Here is a 23,638-nt window from a genome sequence, read left to right as displayed (position 1 = left end):
AGTTCGAATCGTCGACTGCTGAACCGAATGGAATCGTGAGGCTAGTGAAGGTGCACTACTGAGCACAGTCATCACAGCCATGTCAGACAGGGAGTAAAACAAAAAACATCTACATCAGGGGTCTTGGAGCAGGGACCCCCTACTATATATATATTACAAAATGGTGTTTTATATTAAACTGGGCCAAGTGCCATGTATAAACATAGCTACCCTGTTATTGTGCATTCAATACTAAGCTATTCAAATAATACACAGGTTCATATATTCATGTTTTTATTTTAAACATGTGCAAGGTACAGGGTGGCCGTGCCACTACCATTTATAAACATGCATCTTGCATACAACATTGAGCTATTAAAATAATTCACAGATTCATGTTAATGTGTATTTAAAGACATTTAAATTTGTGGGAAAAAAATTGGTTGGAAACATTTTTTGAAATTAAAGAAATATTAAAAATTGTCTAATCAACCAAAACTTTCGCGGACCCCCTGTTGAAGACCTCTGATCTACATATATATTTTTCTAAGTTCTCTTGCCATTCGAGTGAAAGACATGGAAGCAAAATAGACCAAAATCTCAAAATTGAACAGTGTCCTGCCTCAAACTTCATAATTTTGATTGTAGGCTCTTTGTCTAATACCTATTCATTCTACTAGTTTGTTGTTTGCTGATATAAGTTTACCCTTCCTCAAATGTTAGAGGAGGGATGTACACTGACACTAAGTCCTTGTCACCAGTTATTGTGTGTGTGTGTGTGTGTGTGTGTGTGTGTGTGTGTGTGTGTGTGTGTGTGTGTGTGTGTGTGTGTGTGCGTGTGCGTGTGCGTGTGTGTGTGTGTGTGTGTGTGTTATTCTAAATGTATATATAGTAGCATAGAAAACATGCACATTGTGGCATAGTTTCCTTTGTTGTTGCCTGCTCTTGTGATAAACCTAGTGAATACTAAAGAAGACAATTGTCTCTATGTGAACTGTTTTAACAATTGTGTGAGTGTGAGGGTATTCAAATAAATTGTTAAGTAACTCAAAGATGTGCTACTATATTTAACTTACTGTTTTAAAACATTTTTAAAGTGCCCTTTTCTCACTTGAGCCCCTGTCCCCCAAAATGTCTGTGCACGTCCCTGCACTGTGGTAAATGTAAGTGTCACAGTAAAGAGGGAGGGGTTCAGTTAACGTGGTGATCTTGACCAGACCAGAGAAGGGAGTAAAATGTGCAATCTATGAATAAATGATGAGTCATGTGCTGGTAAAGAAACTGATTAAATATGAAAATGAAAAGAAACGCTAATTAAAAGCTGCACATGTACATGATACACTGTAATGAAACTGTGTTAGAATAATAACGTGCTGTGTAAATGAAGAGAATAGAAAATGAATCCAGCTCCTCGTGTGCTGTTATCCACAGCAGATGACTGTCTGCACACTGCTATTGTTGTTGCTGTTGTTTCACCATGATCCATGATCCAAAGCTACAAATTCCCAATTGGCAGAAAACCATGAAGCTTGTTTCCACCCACTGACAGAGCGGAGGCTGCTCAGCTGATTTGGTTTAGTTGTTAGCAACTGTGCTAATCTCAAGACCCAAGCTATTCCTGTCTCAGTGGAAAAATACAGCAGGGAAGTGGCTGGGTAAATCTTGCACCTTTGTCAGAGCCAAATAGTTTTTTTTTTTTTTTTTATACAAGTGAGGCAGCATGGTGCGCAGAGCAGCCCCACTATAGTCAGGATCAAAAGAGGAGCCAACGGAAACCAAAGCTGCTTTTCTCGTTTACCTCTTGTACCCTGGCTCTGCTCATGACATGTTTGCATTGTGAACCCAGCTGAGGGGAATACTGATCACTCCGCTGCGGATAGAACCAACCCTCGGGAGAGGGGGGCTTTGCAATGGAGGGGTAAGTAACCGTTGTTCTTTTTTTTAGGGGGGGGGGGATTTGTTTGTTTTTCCCTGAGCTGCAAAATGCATCACTTTAATTGAAGAATGCACCTTAAATGAACTCAGCTCAGGGGAAACTTTCCACTTCCCGCAGCCGTGCATGCCTGGAGCACACAAACAAAATAATTAGAATAGCTTTACCCAAATAACCAGTCTTGTGTCTGTGCGTAACAGAGTGTGAGGAGGCTGACGGGACATTTCAGCTTTGCCCTCATCCTGTTGGGGGGGTTTTCTTCTCTCTCCTATATGAATGAATGTGCCTCTGTGTCTGAATATGTCCAGGGATTTTCTCAAAGGAAATAGCTTGGAGGTGCCCGCTCCAGATAACAGGCTGGCGAAGAAGAATCAGCTGCTGGACCGCGGCCAATGGGCGAACAAGGTGGAGTTCATGCTGGCGGTGGCAGGGACCCTGGTCGGACTGGGAAACCTCTGGAGGTTCCCCTATCTGTGCTACAAGAACGGGGGAGGTGAGCAGGGTGTCCACTGCAGAAACAGTACACACACAAATGCTTTTTATTGTGTTTGTGTGTGTGTGTGTGTGTGTGTGTGTGTGTGTGTGTGTGTGTGTGTGTGTGTGTGTGTGTGTGTGTGTGTGTGTGTGGTGTGTGCGTGTGCGTGCGTGCGCCAAGCCACGCGAACTGCACTCATTATGATTGTGATGTCAACAAATGTGGGAAAATAACCTTGAGGCATAAACAGAGCACGGCTGTGAATTATTCAAGGGACATTTCCTTTCCTTGAATACCAAGTGGAGGCCAAAATGTTGTTAACACAGAAAAAAAAGACAAGAACTACACTGTCCCACCTTGAACTCTGCAGCATGACATCACCGTCACGATGTTCAAGGCCACAGTCTGTCTACAGACACTGTGTAAGGACAGGATTATCTATGGTTTTTGAACAAAAACCATCGCTCCTTCAATTAAGGACCCGGGGCTAACACTGTGTTCAGAGTTGCAACAAACTAAAGCCACAAATAGAAGTCTTTTTTAGAAATAAAATAACGATTGATTAAACTGTTACAATAAAATGACACAAGTATAAAGGAACGATTAAATGAATACAGTTGCAATGACAAAGGCTATTTCTGTGTTTCCACGTTTATTTATTTCAAAATGTATTCATTATCTTATTGATGGATACATTTATTCGTGTATTTATTTCCACATAGATGTATATATATTTTACATTATTTATTAAAATCTATATTAATTTCGATATACTTTTTACTTTATTTATTCATTTTTAAATTTATCGATTTATATATTCATTTCTACGTTTATTGATTATTTCTACAGACATTAATTCATTCATTTCAAAATCCATCAATTTACTTGTATTCATTAATTGTATTAATTTCTATATTTGTTATTGCATTTCTACATTGTCGTTGTTCTCTTAGGTGCATTTCTAGTTCCATATGTCTTGTTTCTGCTCACCTGTGGAATCCCTATGTTCCTCCTGGAGACGGCCATGGGCCAGTTCACGGCTCAGGGCTGCATCACCTGCTGGAGGCACTTCTGCCCCTTGTTTGAAGGTCAGTGTTTTCAACAGAAGTGTATCATGCAACAGAGGAGATCAGTGTGTGAAGATGTACAAAAACTAATTTGAAAATGTGACACAGGTTAATAAGAGGCTAGAGGGCTGTCCCAAAAGATGATGGGAGTATTTTGCTGTAGGTTTTTGTGAATTACATGGCTTGCTGATGATTGTTAGGATGCAAACAGGAAGAGGCTGTATGGATGAGTGGGTCAGGGTTTTTTTTAATTCCCACACCTGTTATGAGAGTCAATCATACAAAACAAAACCAACAAACATACCTCATGTCCATCAACCTAATTTATTTCAGAATTTTTATTTGATTTAATAATCTCTTGAAAGTAAAATACTCTGGAATTGAGACCCAAAAGTGAGTCACTGAGTCACTGGCTCGGTGGTATTTGCCCATTATATGCTCGTATCCCATATAACTCAATATAACATAATATATTATAACAGAAGTCAGTATATTGTATTAAATTGTAGGAAACAAATAATGTCAGTAAGTACATGAGTAATCATGAGTAAGCATGAGGAAGGATTGTTCAGAGACGCATTGGGCAACTTCAGTATTATTTCTGCTTTTTATCACGTAAACTCTAAAGCCAATGCACCAAACTGCACTGGACACAACCATTTCAGACAGAAGATTGTCAAGGGAGGATGGACTCAGTACAGAAGTGAATGACTTGTTAATGTAGATATTTATTGCTGTCACTAGACGGACGTACTGTAATATTAACACGACCTGATTAGACTTTTACTTTATTGGTTGTATTTTTTGATAATGCTCTTGCTTTTAGGCATATCTAACTGACAATGTATATTTATGAGACAACAATGACCTTCTGTACCAGAGCTTTAACAGATTTATTGGTTGGTTGACTTGAGAACAAAGAGGAAGCTGTACTTCACTGCTGAATCAGTCCTGACAAACGTGTTTTCTGTTGTTTACCACTCACCTGTGGGAAAATCCACACCCTCTTGTTTCTTAGGACATATTTTCCGTTGGGTTTTTATTTGAATTCTAAGATTTTAATTTGATACTAAACTAGTTGTGTACTGATATGTTTTTTTCATTTGTGGTTCATGTTACAAATAAATTAGAGATGGTCAGGGCTTTGTTTTTGGGGGGTGACAACAGGCAGAGTCACAAGGCCTTAAATAAGTGTCCAGTTTTGAATTTTGCTGGTGAAGTGAGTGACAGCTGAGACGCGACTTTAGAGGACGACGGTATCGTTGACGATACACTTTTTTTCAAAGTAAAAGAACAGATGGACCTCTTGGTTATTTTAAGTAGCCCACCGCACAATTACAGAGTAGTAAAATATGTTGTTTTCCTGTTTGTTGGTTTTGGTCATTTTTCAAATGAAACCACGTAAAATGAATTAAGTGATGCAGACTTCATTACTCCATCTGCCCTAAAGAGCTTAGCAGTATATATATACCATGAAATAGTAGAATCCATATCCAGCAGTTAAATTATCCACAAGTACTACAAGTAAGATCCTGATTCGTTATCCTTTCACTCCATTAAATCACATCTTGTTCACCACTAACTACATATAAGTATTGGTATGCACTTTACTGGTACAGCAGTATGTAAGATTACGTAATTCCACTTGTTTGCTATAATATAAAGCAATAGTGAAATTACAAACAGCTGCAAAAAAAATAGTCGAACATATATTTCACAATAAACGTGTTTTTAATAGTACATGCACAACAGTAGACATCTGTGGCGCAGAGATATATGATGAATCAAGCAATAGTTGCCATAGTAAGTTTTGATCTTTTAATGGAGCAAAAATTGAAAGGGCATTTCACCAGACCTAATCGTGTCACTCAGGAAACATCAACCTTGGACATGAAGAAGAAACTCTTCACCTTCAGTTTTTGTTTATAGCTTGAAGCTTTGTGCCATACTGGGAGCAGGCGTGTCTGTCCCGAGCCAGTTCATACGCCTCAGAACACGTGGCATCGCTATGTCGCTAACTTCACTTAAATCGTGCTCCTGGCAACGCCCGCTGCACACATGTGGCCCGCTGATGTTGTGAATTGAGCAGCGGCACAAACAACAAACTATGACGCAACTGAAATGACAATACTCCCTCTAATAATACAGATTTTTATGAATGGTGCAGCATTGTTTGTGTCCATCTTCATCAGTAATTGATGTTGTCTCGTCTTGTCTCCTCAGGGATCGGGTACGCTACCCAGGTGGTGATTGCGTACGCTGCCGTGTCATACATCGTCATCCAGGCGTGGGCCTTTTTCTACCTCTTCTCATCTTTCAGTGCCGAGGTTCCTTGGGCCAGCTGCAGAAACGCCTGGAACACAGGTAGACATGGAGACAGACCCAGAAATGAACCGTGTGCATGAAGGACATCCATGTATATGTGTTCCACATCACATATGTCTTTACCTCATATCTTCATCATAATATTGACAGAGTAGAATGGCAGTCAGGAGAACGTAAACCTCCGCCAAGGCCCAACAGTCCCTTAAATTCAATAAAGCTGCGCCAAATTTCACACACTCATAGATATCAGTTCTCCAAACAAGCTTGATTTTTTTATTCTCTGAAAAATCAATGAAAACGTAAAAAGGCTCTATTTCACAAAGGTAAAGAAAGGGAAAAACAATTCCAGGATCCGCCCCCTGATCCAGAGGCTCGCCAAAATTTAATGGGTTCATCCCTGACACATACCGCATCCTTCCATTGTTATTTTTATTCATTTTAATTACACATACAGAACCATAACTGTCTTTGTTATCAGGTATTTGTTTTCTCTACACTTTGTTTAAGTAAAATATCACATGTTTTTTTTTTCTCAGAGTCTTGTGTTGAATTTGATAAAACAAATATTTCCTCCAAATGGACAGCAAATGCAACAACACCTGCAACCGAATTCTGGGAGTAAGTGCGACTCACACCTGTCCTCTTCTGTAGCCGATCTCAGGTTTTCCACGGGCTCTGACACCGAAGGTGGACTGGCCTCCTGTTGTTTGTCTCTTTCTCTGTCTTTCTGCTTTCTGAAAACGAGAGTCTCTGGAAGCCCCTTTTTAATGAGAGAACGTAGAAAGGTCAGTCCAACCAAATCCGGAACATATTTTGTGGGTCACTGGTGAGCTGCATGTCCATGTTGTTTAGCCCATCACAACTGAGTGTTTCTCAGTAGACTCTAATGTAGGCTGCGTGCACATTAGAAGCAACGCAGTAGGTCAACTGGGTTCGTCCAGAAATATCTAAACCTCTGGATTGGCAGCGAAGTTTGTACAAATATTCATGGTGACCACACAATGAATCTCCCCGACTATGGTCATCCTCTGACTTTTTCTCTGGCATGGTAAACATATTAGCTGTTTAATATCGGCATGTTTCACCATCACTGTTTCGTTATCACCATTATCACCTCGGGTTAGAATGCTGACATTAGTGTTTTGCTCAGCCCAGTGTCACATAGGTGGCTGTTGAACAATTCATTATTCTGCCTGTAGATTTCCCTTAAAACACCAAAAACTAAATGCATATTTTTGTCGAAAGTTATAAACTGTGAAGATGGACGACACGTCTCCACTTCACTCCGCTGCCCAGAAACGAAGCTGACATATTATGGATACAAACGAAGCAGTAGCAATCAGGGGATCGATATATGTGCTCAACCAATTGCGATACAGTCTCAGCTGTCGATCATGACGTTTCACCTCAATTTCTGAAAACCAAACTTTCATTTCTGGTTGAAAAAGCAGCCAAATACATAGACGACACTAACCAAGATGTCAAGAGAGTTGGTGGTGATAAGAGCTTTGGCTTGTGTCGATGTGCTTCTGACCAAAACACGTGATCTCGGCAGCAGCTTTAATGTGTTATCTCCTGCCCGCGTCTGCTGCACCACCCCGGTCAATGGGTGCATCTCATAAAGTATTTTGCCGATAGATACAGATAAATTTGGCAGATACTGCAACATGCAACACATTCAGTTACGCCATGAACCACTGGTCCACGTTTCATGAAGGTGATCTAAATGAAGTGAAACTGTTTCAGAAACAGGCTCAAAATGACAATAAAATAAACATGAATTTGCAAAAACCATCTATGATCAAATGAAACAAATGATGAAATGAGAATGAGGGCTGATACAGAATATGTGCACAGCAGCACTAATGTTAATAAGCAGTGTAGTAGTTTTTAAATGTTATAAATGTCTCACTCATCCCCTGTCACTGAATCTTTACTTCTGCGAGGACAAAAACATTTTTATCTCTAACACCATGTGATCATTCACACTAATCAATCATTTCTTCACTATCACAATAACCTTCTTAAACATTGGTAGTATTGAATAAACTTTCCAGGGTTTATTTCTTCACTATCAGCAGTAATGTGGCACGATAATACTTATGGCCGTATGTGTTTGTTTTCAGGAGACGAGTACTGGGTATATCTCAAGGGATTGAGGAGGTTGGCAGCCTGAGGTGGGAGTTGGCCCTGTGTCTTCTGCTGGCGTGGATCCTGTGCTACTTCTGTGTTTGGAAAGGAGTGAGATCCACTGGAAAGGTAGAGTGACGAGTGATTCCTTCAGAAGATGACACTTAAGTGTGGGGATTGATTTTCTGATCTAACCCCGTGAAACTGCAGCAGCACCTCTTCCAATACAAGATGTATGTGTTCTGTTTGTTAGAGCATTTATTTATAAAGAAAATCATGGCAAGGATTTTACTATGGAAATTATGTGGTAATCAATATCCAAATGGAAATATTTCAAGCCTCCATCCAAATGAGCAGTGAGCTCTTCTGCTCACCAATTCATTTCTCAAAGCGTAAAGGGACAGATTGACGGTTGTGAATGATAAACAGGTGAAAAACTAAAGATGTAATGTTTACTGTCAGAGAAAACTATGGATCTGAAAATATTCAAATGTGAGAAGCTGAAATCAGAGAATTTTAATGTTTGTGTCTTCGAAAAAAAATAGCTCCAGTTTATTTTTGCTGTTGATTGACTAATCACGGCTATAGGATTCAAGATTCAAAACTTTATTGACATATCATCATCTTTGATTTACTTGTGAACTCCATCACTTTGTGATGCTCCTGTTCACATCGTCAGTGATGTTATCTGGGAACATTGTGTTTTTCGGGTCTTTCAACAATCAAGCACCCTCACCCAGGCGACCCAACCGGGGTTGATCAAGCCCCGGCTCCTGTCCAGGTAGCGCTTCCCCACCCACGGTTCTCCTCTCCTGATCCACAGCCACCTTAATGCAACTTCTGCTGCCTCTGTGGCCACCTTGAATGCCCTTCGCCTACTGGCCCCTGTGATGGTCAGCATGTTGTAGGCCCTGCAGAGGGACTGGCCTGCGAACCCTCTGCATCCCACCTGAATGGGCTTGCACCTCGCTCGCCACCGGTTGCTTCGGCATTCTTCGACTAGCTCCACATACTTTGCCTTCTTCCTCTCGTTGGCCTCCTCAATACGGTCCTCCCAGGGAACAGTGAGTTCTAGGAGAATGACCTGCTTCTGGGAACTTCAGTCGCTTCCCCACGTCAACTTTCAGCTCCCAGTCTTGTGCCATTGCTAGCAGACCAGAGGAGGTGGCCCTGGCAGCTGATGTTGGCTTCTCCCCAGCCCTGATGAAAGCGTTGGTCCTCTTCACTGGGCAGAGGCTCTTTCAGTGGCTAATCCCACTGCAGATGGTGTCTGCTGTGGCCTTCAGGACTTGGTCATGGCGCCAGAAATTTGTCTTGGCAAGCTCAACCAAAAAAACATCAAATTACATCATAGAGTATGAAACACATGAGTAAAATATGAGCACTTAAAAGAATAGAATGATAAATACAAAACTAGCCTAAATTTAAAGCAAATAAAATAAAATGTTAAAATAAATAAATGAAATTTATAGATAAGAAGGGAGCGCCTGGATTTAAGTCTGGTTATTTTTCGGAGTTTGCCTTTCAGACATGAAGAACGCAGCAGATTAGTTCACGGAGCTTTCAGGCGAGAGAGCATGAAGGAGGCAGTTACATAAATTCCACTTCGGAAATCACAATATTTTGTTTACAACAAATTTCGTTTCTTTTGCATGTTAGAAACGTTATCAGCACACGTCTTCACTCGCTGCGAATGTTTTTCACACATTTTAATAGGTTAGTTCCTGATCATGTCAGGAGCAACTGACTCAGACTTATTGCGCTCTCGCATACAGCCCTTCCAGAAAATGTAAGACTCAACTTAGATAAAGTGCATATTAATAAAAGACGAGCTGCTTGGCTGCCCTTTGTTAAAAAACTACTATGGTTTTTTTGTCTTAACATTTTTTCAGTCTTATTATGAGAGCGGAGGAAATTAAAAAGGCCGTTAGCTGGATGGGAGGGGTCCTTTAAAACAATAAGCAATTCTTTTGTAGTCTGGCCTTGTAGATTTCCTCTAGTGGTGGGAGATTACACCCAGTGGAGTCAAAAACAACTCAAGGAAAAATAAATAAAGCATTGACAAAAAAAAGCAAATGCAGATGCCTCCAAACAAGAATGAAAGGTAGGTTTAGGTTTTTCATATTTAATATTCCTCTGAAGCAGCTGCAGTTTCTGGAAGTTCTTTCATTGATCTTTACTTTGTGTTTTGTGTAACTCCGCAAGCCGTTCTGCACTAAAAGCAAAAACCTGCCTTTGTCTCGTGTTGACAGGTAGTTTACTTTACAGCCACTTTCCCATACTTGATGTTGGTGGTTCTGTTGGCTCGAGGAGTCACTTTACCAGGAGCCATGGATGGCATAGCCTTCTACCTGTATCCTGACCCTACAAGGTTGGTGGACCCTCAAGTAAGTACAACGTCAGCTCTTCAACATAAATACCGAGACGCGCTGCCCCCTCAGCCCAGATGTTAAGAAAACACATATATTTGTAAGGCTTTTACTAATTCATGTTTCGGTATGTGCTCAGGTTTGGATGGATGCAGGTGCACAAGTTCTCTTCTCTTTTGGCATATGTCAGGGGAGTTTGACCGCTCTGGGTAGTTACAACCAGTTTAACAATGATTGTTACAAGTAAGTGCTTTCTGCATTTGTTCTTTTATACAGTGTTTGAGTTCATTCTTTTAGAAAATACACACTGGCTTGTCCTGAAACTCTAGAAATTTAAAGATAATTAGATTTTCTCTTTTTGTGTCCAACATAAACTTAATGAGGACCACAACTAAAACTATTGTTATTGTTGATTGATATGTTATTGGATTTAATTCATTTTTTCTTCATAATGTTACAGTGTTACATCTGGTGATTATACACTAATAAAAATGTAATAATGAATATCATATTTAGTTTCTGCCCTAAATCATACACACTGACCATTTTAGAATCATTTATTATTTTTAGACATGAGTTAAAAGAGTCGAAAAAGTTCAATCTACATCCTCAGAAAGATGGAATAAATGAAAGACACATAATAACACATGTTTTTTGTCTCTTTGTTTCCTCAGAGATACATTTGTTCTTTGTCTGGTGAACGGCTTGTCCAGTTTTGTGGCAGGGTTTGCAATCTTTTCGGTTTTGGGATTCATGTCGTATGAACAAGGACTGCCCATATCTGAAGTAGCTGCCTCTGGTAAAAACACCAGCACACACCTTGTGTTACAATGTTACAATACTGTAAGGGATCACTTCCTCAGATCCACCCTCTGTTTCCCAGTAAGACTGAAAAAACGTTTTTTATTCTTCATGACTTTTGAACTGCCGTACGTTATTGATAATTAGTACATATTTATAATTTAACACATTTATGCTGCATATTGGGTGAAGACACACTGGTTATTTTCAGCTGCATTATCTTCGGAATTTCACTCATTCAGTGTGTTTTATGTTCTGTTGAATCAAACACTAAAGTGAATCATTTCCTAAAATAATGGATTTTCAGGCAACGTAGGACAAGTGAAAACACGTTATGAACCCAATGTTTACATAACATCACCTGCTCATTTACACCTCCAGAAGATATTCACTCTCTTTTGGCTCTGTTTTTGGTCTCTAACTCTTAAACGCTCCACAATGTTCACCAGCTACAGTAAATATATACATTACACTTTTTGAGATTTTTGCAGTTGCCTGCTTTGATCCAAAAACACAGATATTAAAAGTGGTGTACAAACCAAAACTGTGAAGTTGTTGCAGATACCTAATCACCTGAAGCTTTAGCTAGAGGCTCAGTTTATCATTGTTTTGACCCACTTAGTATAAAAATATGGATAATAGCCGGTTAAATAAACTACTGTCGTATATATCAAATAGCACTATAGCAAATAAGTATTATTTGAATTTAATTGTACAAGTGGCATAAAATATGAACAATATGTGTCAATACAGGACCTGGGTTGGCATTTATTGCTTATCCACGTGCAGTAGCCATGATGCCTTTACCTCAGTTATGGTCTATATGCTTCTTTGTCATGGTCATCTTGTTGGGTGCAGATACACAGGTGAGATTTAAAAAAAAAGAATTTCCAAACTTAAGTCAATATATGTTTTTGTTTTTTAAATAAAGTTTGCCCATCGGTCTGTGTCTCTGGCAGTTTGTGAGCCTGGAGTGCCTGATGACATCAGTGACGGACATGTTTCCCACAGTGTTTCGAAGACCTTATCGTCGGGAGTTGCTGCTCCTGTGTCTCTGCTCTGTGTTCTTCTTTCTCGGCCTCCTCCTCGTCACAGAGGTGAAAGCTCTCATTGTTCTCTCCCAGAACGTTTAGTGTTATTTGGCCAATTCACTGGGAATAAAAGCCAACTGGTAAACTGTCCAAGAACAAATACTGAACTCTCAAAAGACCTTTTACAAAGAAATATGTGTGTGTGGTTTTTTTTTGTGTTGATCTGCAGTTAACACCAAACCTTTCTCTTCCTGCAGGGGGGCTTGTATTTCCTTCAACTCTTTGACCATTATGTTTGCAGCGGCAACAATCTTCTCCTCCTGTCAGTGTGTCAGTCGATGGCGATTGGATGGATATACGGTGAGTCATTACGGTTATCCTGTGTAAATGTATTTATACAACACTTTTCCAGTTCAAAGTGCTTTACAGTACAGTTTTGCCATTCACATTCATACAGTGCATGTATGTATGTATGTATGTGCATCACTCACACTTTGCCGGTACAGCAGTTTTGGGGGTTTTGGGGTTCAGTGTCTTACTTGGAATGATGGAGAATGGGATCGAACCGCCGACCCTCTCATTAGTGGACGACCCGCTCTATCCCCTGAGCCACAGCTGCCCCTTGCTTTCATCATGATGCATGCAAATCACAAGGTTCTTAATGGTTGGTTTACGGTTAAATGAGATAAGTGTTTGCTGAAAACTAAAGCTTTTTCACTTAATAGCTAAAGTGGTACATATTCCGTGTGACAAATTATTTGAAAGCCTTTTATCCGTTTTTGGACAGAAGTAAATTTGATTAGCTAATGATGAACAGCACGCTTTGTGAAGCACAGATCAGAGCCACAAGATGAAGCATTCAATTGGTTTGTATCAGTTTGTTCCAGCAAATCTGAAACATCTGAATATATTTTCCTCTGTTGTGAGCTGGAGCAACATGTAAGCATAAACTGGTCTTCTCTGGATAGCACCCTCTGCTGCCAAACCACCGGTTGTGCAATCCCACTCGACCTGACTTTCCACACTAATGACATAACAGGTCCCCGGGTACCGACAGATAAAAGCCCCCATCACAGGAGCAGGACACCCACACAGAAAAAGACAGGCACAGACTAGTCATCTATGATTGTGTCTCACCTCTCCGTCGTCATTTTGTGTCTCCTTATGGTTGTTTTGCGTCTCTGTAGTAGTTTCTTTATGTGTCTCTGTAGTTTCATGGTCTTTTCACATCCCATTAGTTTAGAGTCTTGTAATTTCTGTGGAAATTGTGTGTCTTTTTTCATATCTTTATTGTCACTTTGTGTCTCTTTGAATTGACTTTGTGTTCCTCGATAGGTGCTTTGTGTCTCTGTGGACATTGTACGTCTCTAGTTGTTTTTGTACTTTTTGTCGTCACTTTTGTTTCTTTGCTGTCACATTGCGTCTCTCATTTAGTCTCATCCATAATTCCCTGTCGCTTTGTGGTCATTTGATTTTCATTATAGGCGTCGACCAATCACTGCACACTGTACACTTGCACATCCCAGCATGGTGCTCTGCCCCCTCAGATGCAGAGCTAGCATCCCCAGCAGGACTTCAAATTATCACAACATATCCAGAAAGTCGTAGAACCCGTCATTGTGAAACTTCAACCCCTCTATAAGGGCTCGGTCACATACTGTAAACTTGAAAGCAGGCGAATACTGGGGGGGTCCGGGTTCACCAAAGTTGAACTCCACATTTAGCCATGCTGTGGATTTGCTTCACCACAGGAAGGGTTCAAATCAGCCCATGATTTATCTACCCTCTCACCTACATAAAGATTGGAAGTGAACAGGCCCGAAGGCAGTGGTGCGCTTCTTCTCTTTTTTTTAACCAAGTCTAAAGAATGAGCTGATGCAAATATATTTGAACCTTTTTATTGAAAAAGCTACAGCAACACTTTGCACCAACACAAAAGTCTGGGTTTACAACATGACATTTACTTCTTCTCACTCGTGTGGCACTTTGTCTTCACTTAATTTCCTATGTTCTATTTTATATCTGGCTTTGTTTGTTCCATCACTCCTGTTTAAGCTTGTTTAAGCCTGATCGACATCAGATCCTCTTGAGAAGAGTGTGGTCTCTTTAGCTCTCAGTCTCTGAATGTGAATGAAAACAAAAGATCTATGTGAGCTCCACACTTTCCCTTTATAAAAACACATAATTCACACTGCCCCCCTCTGGTCAGGAGGGAATTAACTGGGCCTGCTTCCTCACAGGGGTGTGGCCTCAGGCTGATAACATTTATATAGTTGTATTATTATTAACCTCAGCCAAGTAAGATTAAGTTAAACTATACTGTAACAAGAGCACCCACAACAGATCTTAACTCTTACATAATGCCACTTAATTTCCTTTAGCTTTTTTGGTGTGCATATGTCATTTTTATGAATGAGTATAATCTGTAAATCATCATTGTTATTTGTTACACATTTGTTACACATTAATTAATTTATATATATATATATATATGTCCCACATCCTCTGCATATACCCCCTCTCTCTGGGATTGAAGGCAGTAATAGTAGATGTGGCAATACCGGCTTACAGCAACATCAGAAAGAAGGAACACGAAAAGATTGAGAAGTATCAAGGGTTTAAAGAACAGCTGGAAGAAATGTGGAAGGTCAAGACTAATGTGATCCCAGTGGTAATAGGAGCACTGGGGGCTGTGACCCAGCAGTGGCTCCAACAGATTCCCGGATCAACGTACAAGTCGATACTACGAAGTACATATTGTATAATTTAACAGTTTCTCAGCTTTTAATCATTATTATTCATTTTTGTCTATTATAAAAATAGAGAAAACGTTTTGAATTGGTGTTTTGAAATAGATTCTGTATTCTGGGTGACTGCACAGAACACCTTTTTTATTTCTAGAAATTTGAAACTAAAACAGACTCTTCTCTTTCCTCATAATAAACAGGTGCAGACCGTCTCTATGACAACATTGAAGACATGATTGGTTATCGTCCGTGGCCACTGATGAAGTATTGCTGGCTTTACATTACCCCTGGTGTTTGTCTGGTGAGTGAAATTTAGTCATAAGATGAAAAAGATAGTGTTTCTTGTGAGTCTTATAGTGTTGCTTGTGTCTTCTGCGCTGCTGTTCCCCTCAGCCTCATGTCTTCACTTCCTCCCCTCATCTCTTCAGACCTTTTCCCTCCACTCCCCTGTCGGTCTCCAGCTTCCCTTCACACCCACACCTGCTCTTACTTATCCATCTGTTCTTTTCCTCTCTGCTCCTCATTCCCAGCCCTTTGTCCAGATAGAGATACATGTTCTCTACAGGGAGGAGATGCAGAGAGAAAACCATGTAGCTTCCTGAGTCTTCATATAATATAATCCAGAAACCACATTGACCTTTTCTTCTTTTGTTCTTCTTGCCAAATGAAACAAACTAATAAATGTAGTATTGTCGGCACCATTGTTTATCAGCAGTGTCACCCTTGCCAACCTCTAATCAGTGGGCCGCTTCTTTGTGAGTTTAGAGGCGTGTAGCCCTAGAGGCTTTCACACCCCTCCTTCCTTGCGAGCACAAAGTGGTTGAAGGCTGAAGGCTCACTCACTGACATCAATGCATGCTCTGTTCTGAAGAATCCTCTCCTGCCTCAGGAACCTTCCTGCAATTGCTTGCATGTATCCAGGTTGTCCTTTCTGCGACCTTCACTGCCGTCTCTGTGGTGAGGAGCCCTTGGTAGGGCCCGTTCCATCGAAGTGCTCTCCAGTTTTTCCTCAAGTCTCTCACCGCAATCCAGTCGCCTGGTTTGAGATCACGCAGCTTTCGGTCTATGGAGTTTGGTAGGGCGTCCTTCACCTGTTTGTGTATATATCAGAAAGCACAGAGGACAGGTTTGCACAACCCAACATTTCATCTTCACATTGACTGGTCTGGGGAAGATGCCCCTTTCAATAACCTCGAAGCCAAATGGGTAAAATGGCTGCTAAAAGGTGAATGAATGTGCAAGACCAAACAAACCTGGTTCTTACAATAATGAACAAGAGGAATGTGTCATGACACTCTTTTGGTTTCTTGTGTTTACGTTCGTGTTCAGTGTTTTTTCCCCCTGAGTTGTCCGCTTCCTGTTTTATTTTGAAATGATGTTCCTTGTGAACCAGTAGCTTTATTTCCTGCCCTTGTGATCATCTGCACCTGTTCCTCATGTGTTTTCACCTGTGTTCACCCCCCCTCAGTGCTTTCCTTTCTTTTGTCTTTGTCAGTTCGTCTATCGCTTTCAGGTTTCCAGTGTCATCTTGTTCCTGGTGTTTCCTATGTTTTGTTAGTTTTTTTTTTTTCTTCTATCCTAGTTTTTTGGACCGTGTTTGCTTTTGAACCTTTTTTTCTGCAAGACCCCTTTGTTCTATTAAAATACTTTTTGTTTGACTACCTGAACTTTGCTTCTGCATTTTGGGGCTACCTGTACACCTCAACTGTAACAGAAATTGATTAGGAAATGAAAAATGAGACAACCAGTGTTCTCAACCAGCTCCAAAAAATCAGCGGGCTTTACTTTCAGTCTGAACAAGGGAACTATGAATCAGGTTTAACACTTTAAAAACTGTTCAGGGAAACTTTATGGAAAAAGCTTGTTTTGTGTTGTTTGCTCTCAGGGCACCTTCGTCTTTTCATTGGTGAAGTACAAACCTCTCAAGTTCAACAAGACCTACACCTACCCGACCTGGGCCTACGCCCTTGGCTGGTGTCTTGGACTTTTCTGCGTTCTCCTGGTTCCACTGTGGATCATCTTCAAACTTACTCAGATGAAAGGAACAATATCTCAGGTATGTGCTGAGCAATTCTTGCTACGAGATCAGTTATTAGTCTGACAGTTATTTTTATGTGAATCTGTATTTTTTTCTTAAACAAGCTTTTATTAATCCCCAATTTCTAATTTGCAGATGGAGATCTTATTCTCATTTTCAAATGTTCGTGTGTACTTTCAGTTTCACAGCTTTAATTTGTATTATTGTGACATTTTTGACTTGCCTGAGAGCAGATTGTGGTTAGAAGGGAACACAGGAGGGATAAGTCTATGGGAGCCGACCTAGTTTGTTACCTAAAGGACAGAGTCCTGTACGGCTGTAACAATGGAGCGCATCCAAAATGTTGAGCTATTCTTCCTCAGTGCCCAGGTTGGATTTAACAGTACACTCCTGACGTGATTAATTAGTTACAGTAGAATGAAAAGGTTTGGGTGCCTCAGGTCAAAAATGTCCATCACCAAATATGTAAGTGAGTAAAAGGTGACTCAAACCCCAAAAGGCATAAAGTTAATCTAAGTGTAACGTTGCTTTGATATTTTAAGCAAGATTAGCCAACTTTATTAGCATTTTTTCTTACATTTGACAATAATAAATTCAAAAGGGCCAGAAACAAGTTTGTAAACTCTGCATGGTCAGCACTAACACCTCCTCTGGCAACTATGAAAGTTGTGAACACTTTTGTAGCAACTAAGAGTCTTTCACTTCATGTTGGTGGAAGTTTTGTCCGTTCTTCTCTGTGAGAGGTTTTTACCTCAGTGAGAGTTTGTGTTCACAGCTCATAGACGAGGACTGAGGAGTCAGAGCATTTGTAAAGCTTGTAAAGGCCTGAACAAGCTATTTAAGATCTGAGTCATTGATGAAATGAACTGAACATTTTTATGGTGCCACTTTTTTTTAAAATCAACAATGTTGCAACAATCTTGCTCAAAGTGTTTTATAAAATATTTTTTTAAACCTCATTTAATGATTCACAGTAACATAGATTTTGACAAGATTTTTTCATACCACATCATACCGTCCTTCTGTAGAACAGTAATAAAAACAAGTGCATGAAATACTTTTAATATAATACATACTGTATACAATTAAATTTAAGACCAGAATGCAATTTAATCCCTTTTTTATTATGTCATTCTGATCAATAAATCAGATTGGTGGAAAATCAATAGCAACAAGACCTAAAATAATTTATTCGTCCAGTATCAGTCAATTAAATGTCTCCTGTATCCAGATTATCACATACATTTCTATAAAAATGTATCTTGAGTCAATAAGCTTTCTATAGCTACTTTGGCTATATCAGTAATATGATTATAAACAATAAACCCATCACTCTTCCTGCATGCACAATCGACTGTCACACTTTTTCTTTTTACTTTACTTCCTTGTACACGTGTTAAACGTCTCCTGACAGCCTGACACCACTTGCAAAAAACTTGCAGGCAAGAGATGATTCCAGGTTTTTATTGTTGCATTACGAGACTTCAGGACCTGCAGATCTCCTGCTGTATACGGTGGTGAAGAAAATCATTGCAAAGAAACTAAGAGCGATCAGCATTGTTTGTCTTAACAGGTCACTCCTACACTGCATAAATACATTCACCTGTCGCCACTCACTCAAACAGAAAACAAATACTCCCTAATCTAAACGTGAGACTAATTTAAATACTGCACAACAGTTACAAGTACTGTTGCGCAACAGGCTCAATTTAATCAACAGAATGTTCAAGAGGCCCTTCAGACATTCTGGCTGATCAAGGAGATATAGCTGCACATACCTCCGAGCTCGAAAAAGTTACTCAACTTGACACTAATGCCAAGATGGTTTAAGAAGTGGTAAGGTCTTTTTTCTGCTGGCACCATTTAACCTTGTGGCTGTGTTGCATACAGGCTCATTTTCCCACACTTTAGTTTGACAGATACTGGTCTAAATGTCAGAATGCATGTCACTTTTATCTTGAAAAAGGTTATGCTGCAACCAACAGCAATTTTCCTTGTGGTTAACCTGCGGAATAATTTCTTTTATAAATGAAATAACAGCACAATAATTTGCGGGCTCTTAGCCAATAAGTCACCTCAGGCCTACATTGAACCAGAGTGCATACCTCTGCCAAGGCCCAACAGCCTCCTTATGAAACCACATTCTTCAATAGATCTGGATTTTTATAATGGATATCAGATATTTTCCTTATAAATATCAGTCCCCTGAACATGACTTTTTTTTTTAATCAAGATCCATAAATGTTTCTCTGAGAAATTAATGACAATGTGAAAGAAAGTGGGGGGGAAAAAAATCCTGGATCCACACAAAATGTACTGGTTTCTTCCTTGTGTCATGCCTCACCTTTCTGGATGGATAGACTGGAGATGGATGGATGGATGGGGATGAATGGATGGATCTGTTGTGAATTGATTGTTGTATGACGCTGTTTCCGCAGAAATTCATGCAGCTTTGCCGTCCTGAAAACCAGACGCAAAACACAGAGAACCAACCTGAGCAATGTCCTCTGAACCCAGACAACGCGCTGACTCCTGCTGCCAACGAATACAAGGGAAGTGGTGGATCCTCCATGGAGATGCAAGGCTGAGGCACTGAACCTTTGGATGTTTTATATGCGGTGTTTTATTATAAAGTCTAAGATTTACAAAGCTAAGCGTTTCTAAGACATAATAGAGAGCAATACATTCTGCACAATCAGTAAGGATTCATGTGTCACTGTCTTAGACGCACAAAGAGCAGTGAGAGTTTTATAAAGTGTTTAAATCTATTTTAATTTAAGCAAACCTTTGTGTGATGAAACTAAATCACCAGTTTTATATGTCAGCTCAGTATCCTACCTCCATGGAGGATCAGGACGTCCATCCACATATTTACTGTCCACGTGTGTCACAGTTCATTCATGCATTCTTTCACTTCCTGTCTGCCTTTTACTAACTCTCCTGTCATTTCAGAGCCTGCCTTGCCCCCCCCCAACCCCCCGCAGCAACCCTGCCTTTTGCATGCCCCTCGATTCCTCCCTATAGTTCTCACTTCCGCCTCCTCACCTGTTCTTGCTTGTCTCTACCTGCATGTTTTGCCTGTTTACCTGCCTGCCTAGTTACTGACCTCTGACTTGGCCTAATGTTTGCCCCTTGTCCATTTTCTGCCTGCCGAGCCTTAATAAAGGTGAACTGTTTGAAACTTCTACCAGTGTCTCTGAGTCATGCTACTGAGTTCTCTTAAACGTGAGCCATGACTCTGAAGGCCTCGTTCACACAACACGAGTTTAGCTCAGATTCTTCACTTGCAGACAGTGTTTGGAGATTGTGGATCAGTGTTGGCGAATCAGCACTTAGTATTTGTGACCTCAAACACGCGATCTGAAAGTGTCGCCAATGCCTCACACTGACAGGCGTGGCAACATGAAGTGCACTTTATTAGCCTGGCTAGTGCACTCAAACTGGTCAAACGTTTGCTGCGTCTCCGGTCAGATACTTCAGTCAGCACACTTGCATGTAAAACAGTTTAACGTATTGCATCGTGCATGAATTCTGACAGGACAGAGTTGTCCCACATGATTGCATGATCGTCTCCCACCAAAATGTCTTCGCCTTGAAAGTACCAGACGATGCAGACGACGTGTCCTTACTCCACCATTTGTTTCTTGACTACTACCACTAAGTGCTGGTGGTTTCACCAAGATGGCCGCCATCGAGTGCAATTTGTGTATTGTTCTACACTCTACTTTTAACCCCTTTGAGGAACTGACTGTGCACTTCATGTCCTACTTCTCAGTGTAACTGCACTTATGCAGTGTGGTGCTCATGTTTAACGTTTCTGAGACAAAAGATTCAGCATTGATGTCAAATAATTTCTGTTTGAGAGTGAGATATATGATCATTTATTATCATATGATAGTGAGTATACGTTTGAAGTTATAATAAAGGATGAAAAAGGGAAATTAAGTACAACCACACGATTATTATGGCTAAAGAATTTATCCGCAGATGTATATTAATGCCACACAACTGTTCTTAGCCTTCATGGATGAGTTAACTCGTTTTAAAGATGCTCTGAAATGCAAAAAATCAAACAAGCCTTAATTATTTACAAAAACACACACATTGTATATTTCTGATTAGAGCTCTGACACTTCTTGTGTTCTCTTAATTTTACTGATCTGTGTTCAGCCTCTGATTTGTACTGTTTGTTTTTTGTTGCCAATTTGATAATGTATTGCTCAGAGTTTGTTTATACAATAAAGATAATATAATTTTAAAAAGCACTTTCTGTGTCACGTGTCGTTTGTGTTGTGTCTGGGATTCCTCCTGTCTCCCGAACCCATGTCGCTGATCAGCAATGGTGATTGGAGGAGCTGGCGATCGAACTACCAACCTTGGTGGACAACCCTGAGCCACAGCCTCCCTTAGTCTATTGTGTACAAGGCCTTAGATCGTGAAAACATGACAAACAAATAGATTTTTTTTAATTCTCAGCTCCTACTAGTTGAAGATTGGATAAATACTTGAAAACATACAGTACATAAAGTAATATAATGGAGCATGCCATATAGAAAATATCAGTAATATATTAAAACCAATAAGTAACCAGACTGTCATGGTTTTACACAGGGCATATTTAAACCTGCACAGTCATAATCTTTAAATGTCTACTCGTATGAATTATCGCACAAGTGCCATTCTGTAATTACTGTTCATGACAAGAACACCTGATTTAAAAGCTGACATTTTCACTGTGTTAAATAAGTGTTCCCTCAGGTACAGCAGGATATTGGCCTGTCAGTCACCCTGAAGTGTGAAACAGTCACTCTGACTTGTCATTACTCTGCCGCACGCATATATTACATGAAAAGATAAATATGTAACCTGTTACATACCCATCCATCATCTCACTCTCTCCACGTGCATAGCTCCCTCATGTTCTTGCTCGTCTGTAGCTCTGTGGGTTTTGACTTTTGTAATTCAAATGCAATATTAATGTCTTCTCATTGTTCTATTTCTAATGTTAATTCTATCCTCTGTGCAACACTTTTCATAGCTGTGGTGGCAATTTCTGTGAATCAAGCATTAATTCAGCATCTGCAGATGGACTCACCGTACACATCACCTGAATGACATTCACAAATGAGCAAAGGAGAAATCGGTGTTCTTATAACTCACAGCCCCCTCCCATTGGGTATGTAAAGGTATTTATTACCCTCCTTAATCAGTGGAGGAGACATCCTGCCATCACGTCTCTGTGGATCACCCCTAGAGTGAGACCCCAGATGTGAAATCAAAACCATTTGCAAAGAGATATCATTAAGGCTTCAAGAGGCCATAAGTCTCTGAGAAATAATAATAAACCTAAAGTTGCCCTTATAGATAAACAATTTGGTCAATCTTCCACATAGACGTCTGCTCATGCAATATCAAATCCACAAATGACTAAATGTCCATTACAATAGCCTTGTTTTTGATGTCTTTAAATCTAATTTTTAATGTATAACCATGTCTCTGTAAACCACTTTGCATTCCTTTGTTTTCAGTATCTTATGGATGTAAATTTAATAAAATTCAACAAAATCACTTCAATCAATCAATCAATCAATCAAATTTTATTTGTATAGCCCATATTCACAAATCACAATTTGTCTCATAGGGCTTTAACATGGTGTGACATCCTCTGCCCTTAACCCTCAACAAGAGTAAGGAAAAACTACTAAAAACCCTTTTAACAGGGTAAAAAGAACGTAGAAACCTCAGAGAGCCACATGTGAGGGATCCCTCTCCCAGGACGGACAGAAGTGCAATAGATGTCAAATGTAAAGGAGAACATCAAGATAAAGGTTTTAGCAGCATTGATAATGGTTAAACATTTTGAAGCATAACTGAAGGTCAGTGAATTGGTGGATTAATGTCATTAATGGTCAAGTGTCTGAGGAGAAATACTATGTATCGAGCAGTTGGATAAAAAGTACACTGAGCTTCTCTGTTATGTGGTTAACATGTCAGAACCAGACTGGGTTCTTCCTAACCAACCAAAACCATCTTTGTATTCTCTTGTTCAGAGCCATTTTCTGCTTTGATGTTGTTTTACAGTTTTGGTCACATACATACTTCACACATAGATGGTCTTCACATGGTCGAATAACATACTTCACTTTGGAAAAATACTCTTTTTCATACTTTTGAAGAGTTTTTATTATGAATAATAATTAATTAACTCCACCCCCTTGTGTTTAATGTGCGATTTGTGATTTTCTCTCCAACTTCACTGCAGTTTACCGGAGATGAGAGAAGTGACACTACTAAAATGTTGGTGTCATTCTTATGTAAACACTAGGGTGACTTATGAGAAAAAGGCATATGTTAAAAGATCGATACCTCCATTTAATGAATAGGTACCGGGTCATTTTTAAACCCCAGCCTTAAATTTAGGCTTAAAACACGGTGTAAATGATCTTGTTTCGAGTCGAATATGAATGTCGGGGCTTGCTGACACTTGGATGACACCACACGAGCAGTATGGAGGCATGTTGTGTTTTTTCTGTTGTGTTATTATGTCTGAAGTCTAGGTCAACATCAACTTCAATTGCATTGAATTCTAAACAGTGTTTACCCCTGAGACTTCAGAAGTGTTTTGTGGACTCAGACACTTCACCCACCCCTCCATCGGCACAGTGGGGAGTAGATAATGAGTGGATTATCATTTTTCTGTGAACTTTCCCTTTAAAGCCTTATTGTATAACTCTGCCTTTTTA

The 23,638-nt window shown here is 39.9% G+C and overlaps 1 protein-coding gene across 1 annotated transcript; it reads left to right on the top strand.

The window, feature by feature from the left end:
- Positions 1–1,509: 1,509 nt before the first annotated feature.
- LOC118105000 (sodium- and chloride-dependent GABA transporter 2) lies at positions 1,510–20,080 on the top strand. The gene is made up of 15 exons (XM_035152363.2): positions 1,510–1,897; positions 2,221–2,405; positions 3,341–3,475; positions 5,678–5,818; positions 6,316–6,397; positions 7,906–8,038; positions 10,162–10,296; positions 10,418–10,521; positions 10,953–11,077; positions 11,833–11,945; positions 12,039–12,176; positions 12,368–12,470; positions 15,058–15,158; positions 16,743–16,913; positions 19,334–20,080. The coding sequence occupies exons 1-15, from the start codon at positions 1,890–1,892 to the stop codon at positions 19,481–19,483; spliced, it is 1,824 nt and encodes a 607-aa protein (XP_035008254.1). The 5' UTR covers positions 1,510–1,889; the 3' UTR covers positions 19,484–20,080.
- Positions 20,081–23,638: the final 3,558 nt, after the last annotated feature.

The sequence above is a fragment of the Hippoglossus stenolepis genome, chromosome 3 (genome assembly GCF_022539355.2).
Source record: "Hippoglossus stenolepis isolate QCI-W04-F060 chromosome 3, HSTE1.2, whole genome shotgun sequence".
NCBI classification, from domain to species: domain Eukaryota; kingdom Metazoa; phylum Chordata; class Actinopteri; order Pleuronectiformes; family Pleuronectidae; genus Hippoglossus; species Hippoglossus stenolepis.
The sequence above is the reverse complement of the archived record's forward strand: the minus strand, read 5'-3'. Positions and strand labels throughout refer to the sequence as shown.

Coding starts and splice junctions, on each gene's coding strand:
- LOC118105000 (XM_035152363.2), top strand. Junction 3,476..5,677: donor CTTCTGCCCCTTGTTTGAAG/GTCAGTGTTTTC, acceptor TTGTCTCCTCAG/GGATCGGGTACGCTACCCAG. Junction 15,159..16,742: donor TTACCCCTGGTGTTTGTCTG/GTGAGTGAAATT, acceptor GTTTGCTCTCAG/GGCACCTTCGTCTTTTCATT.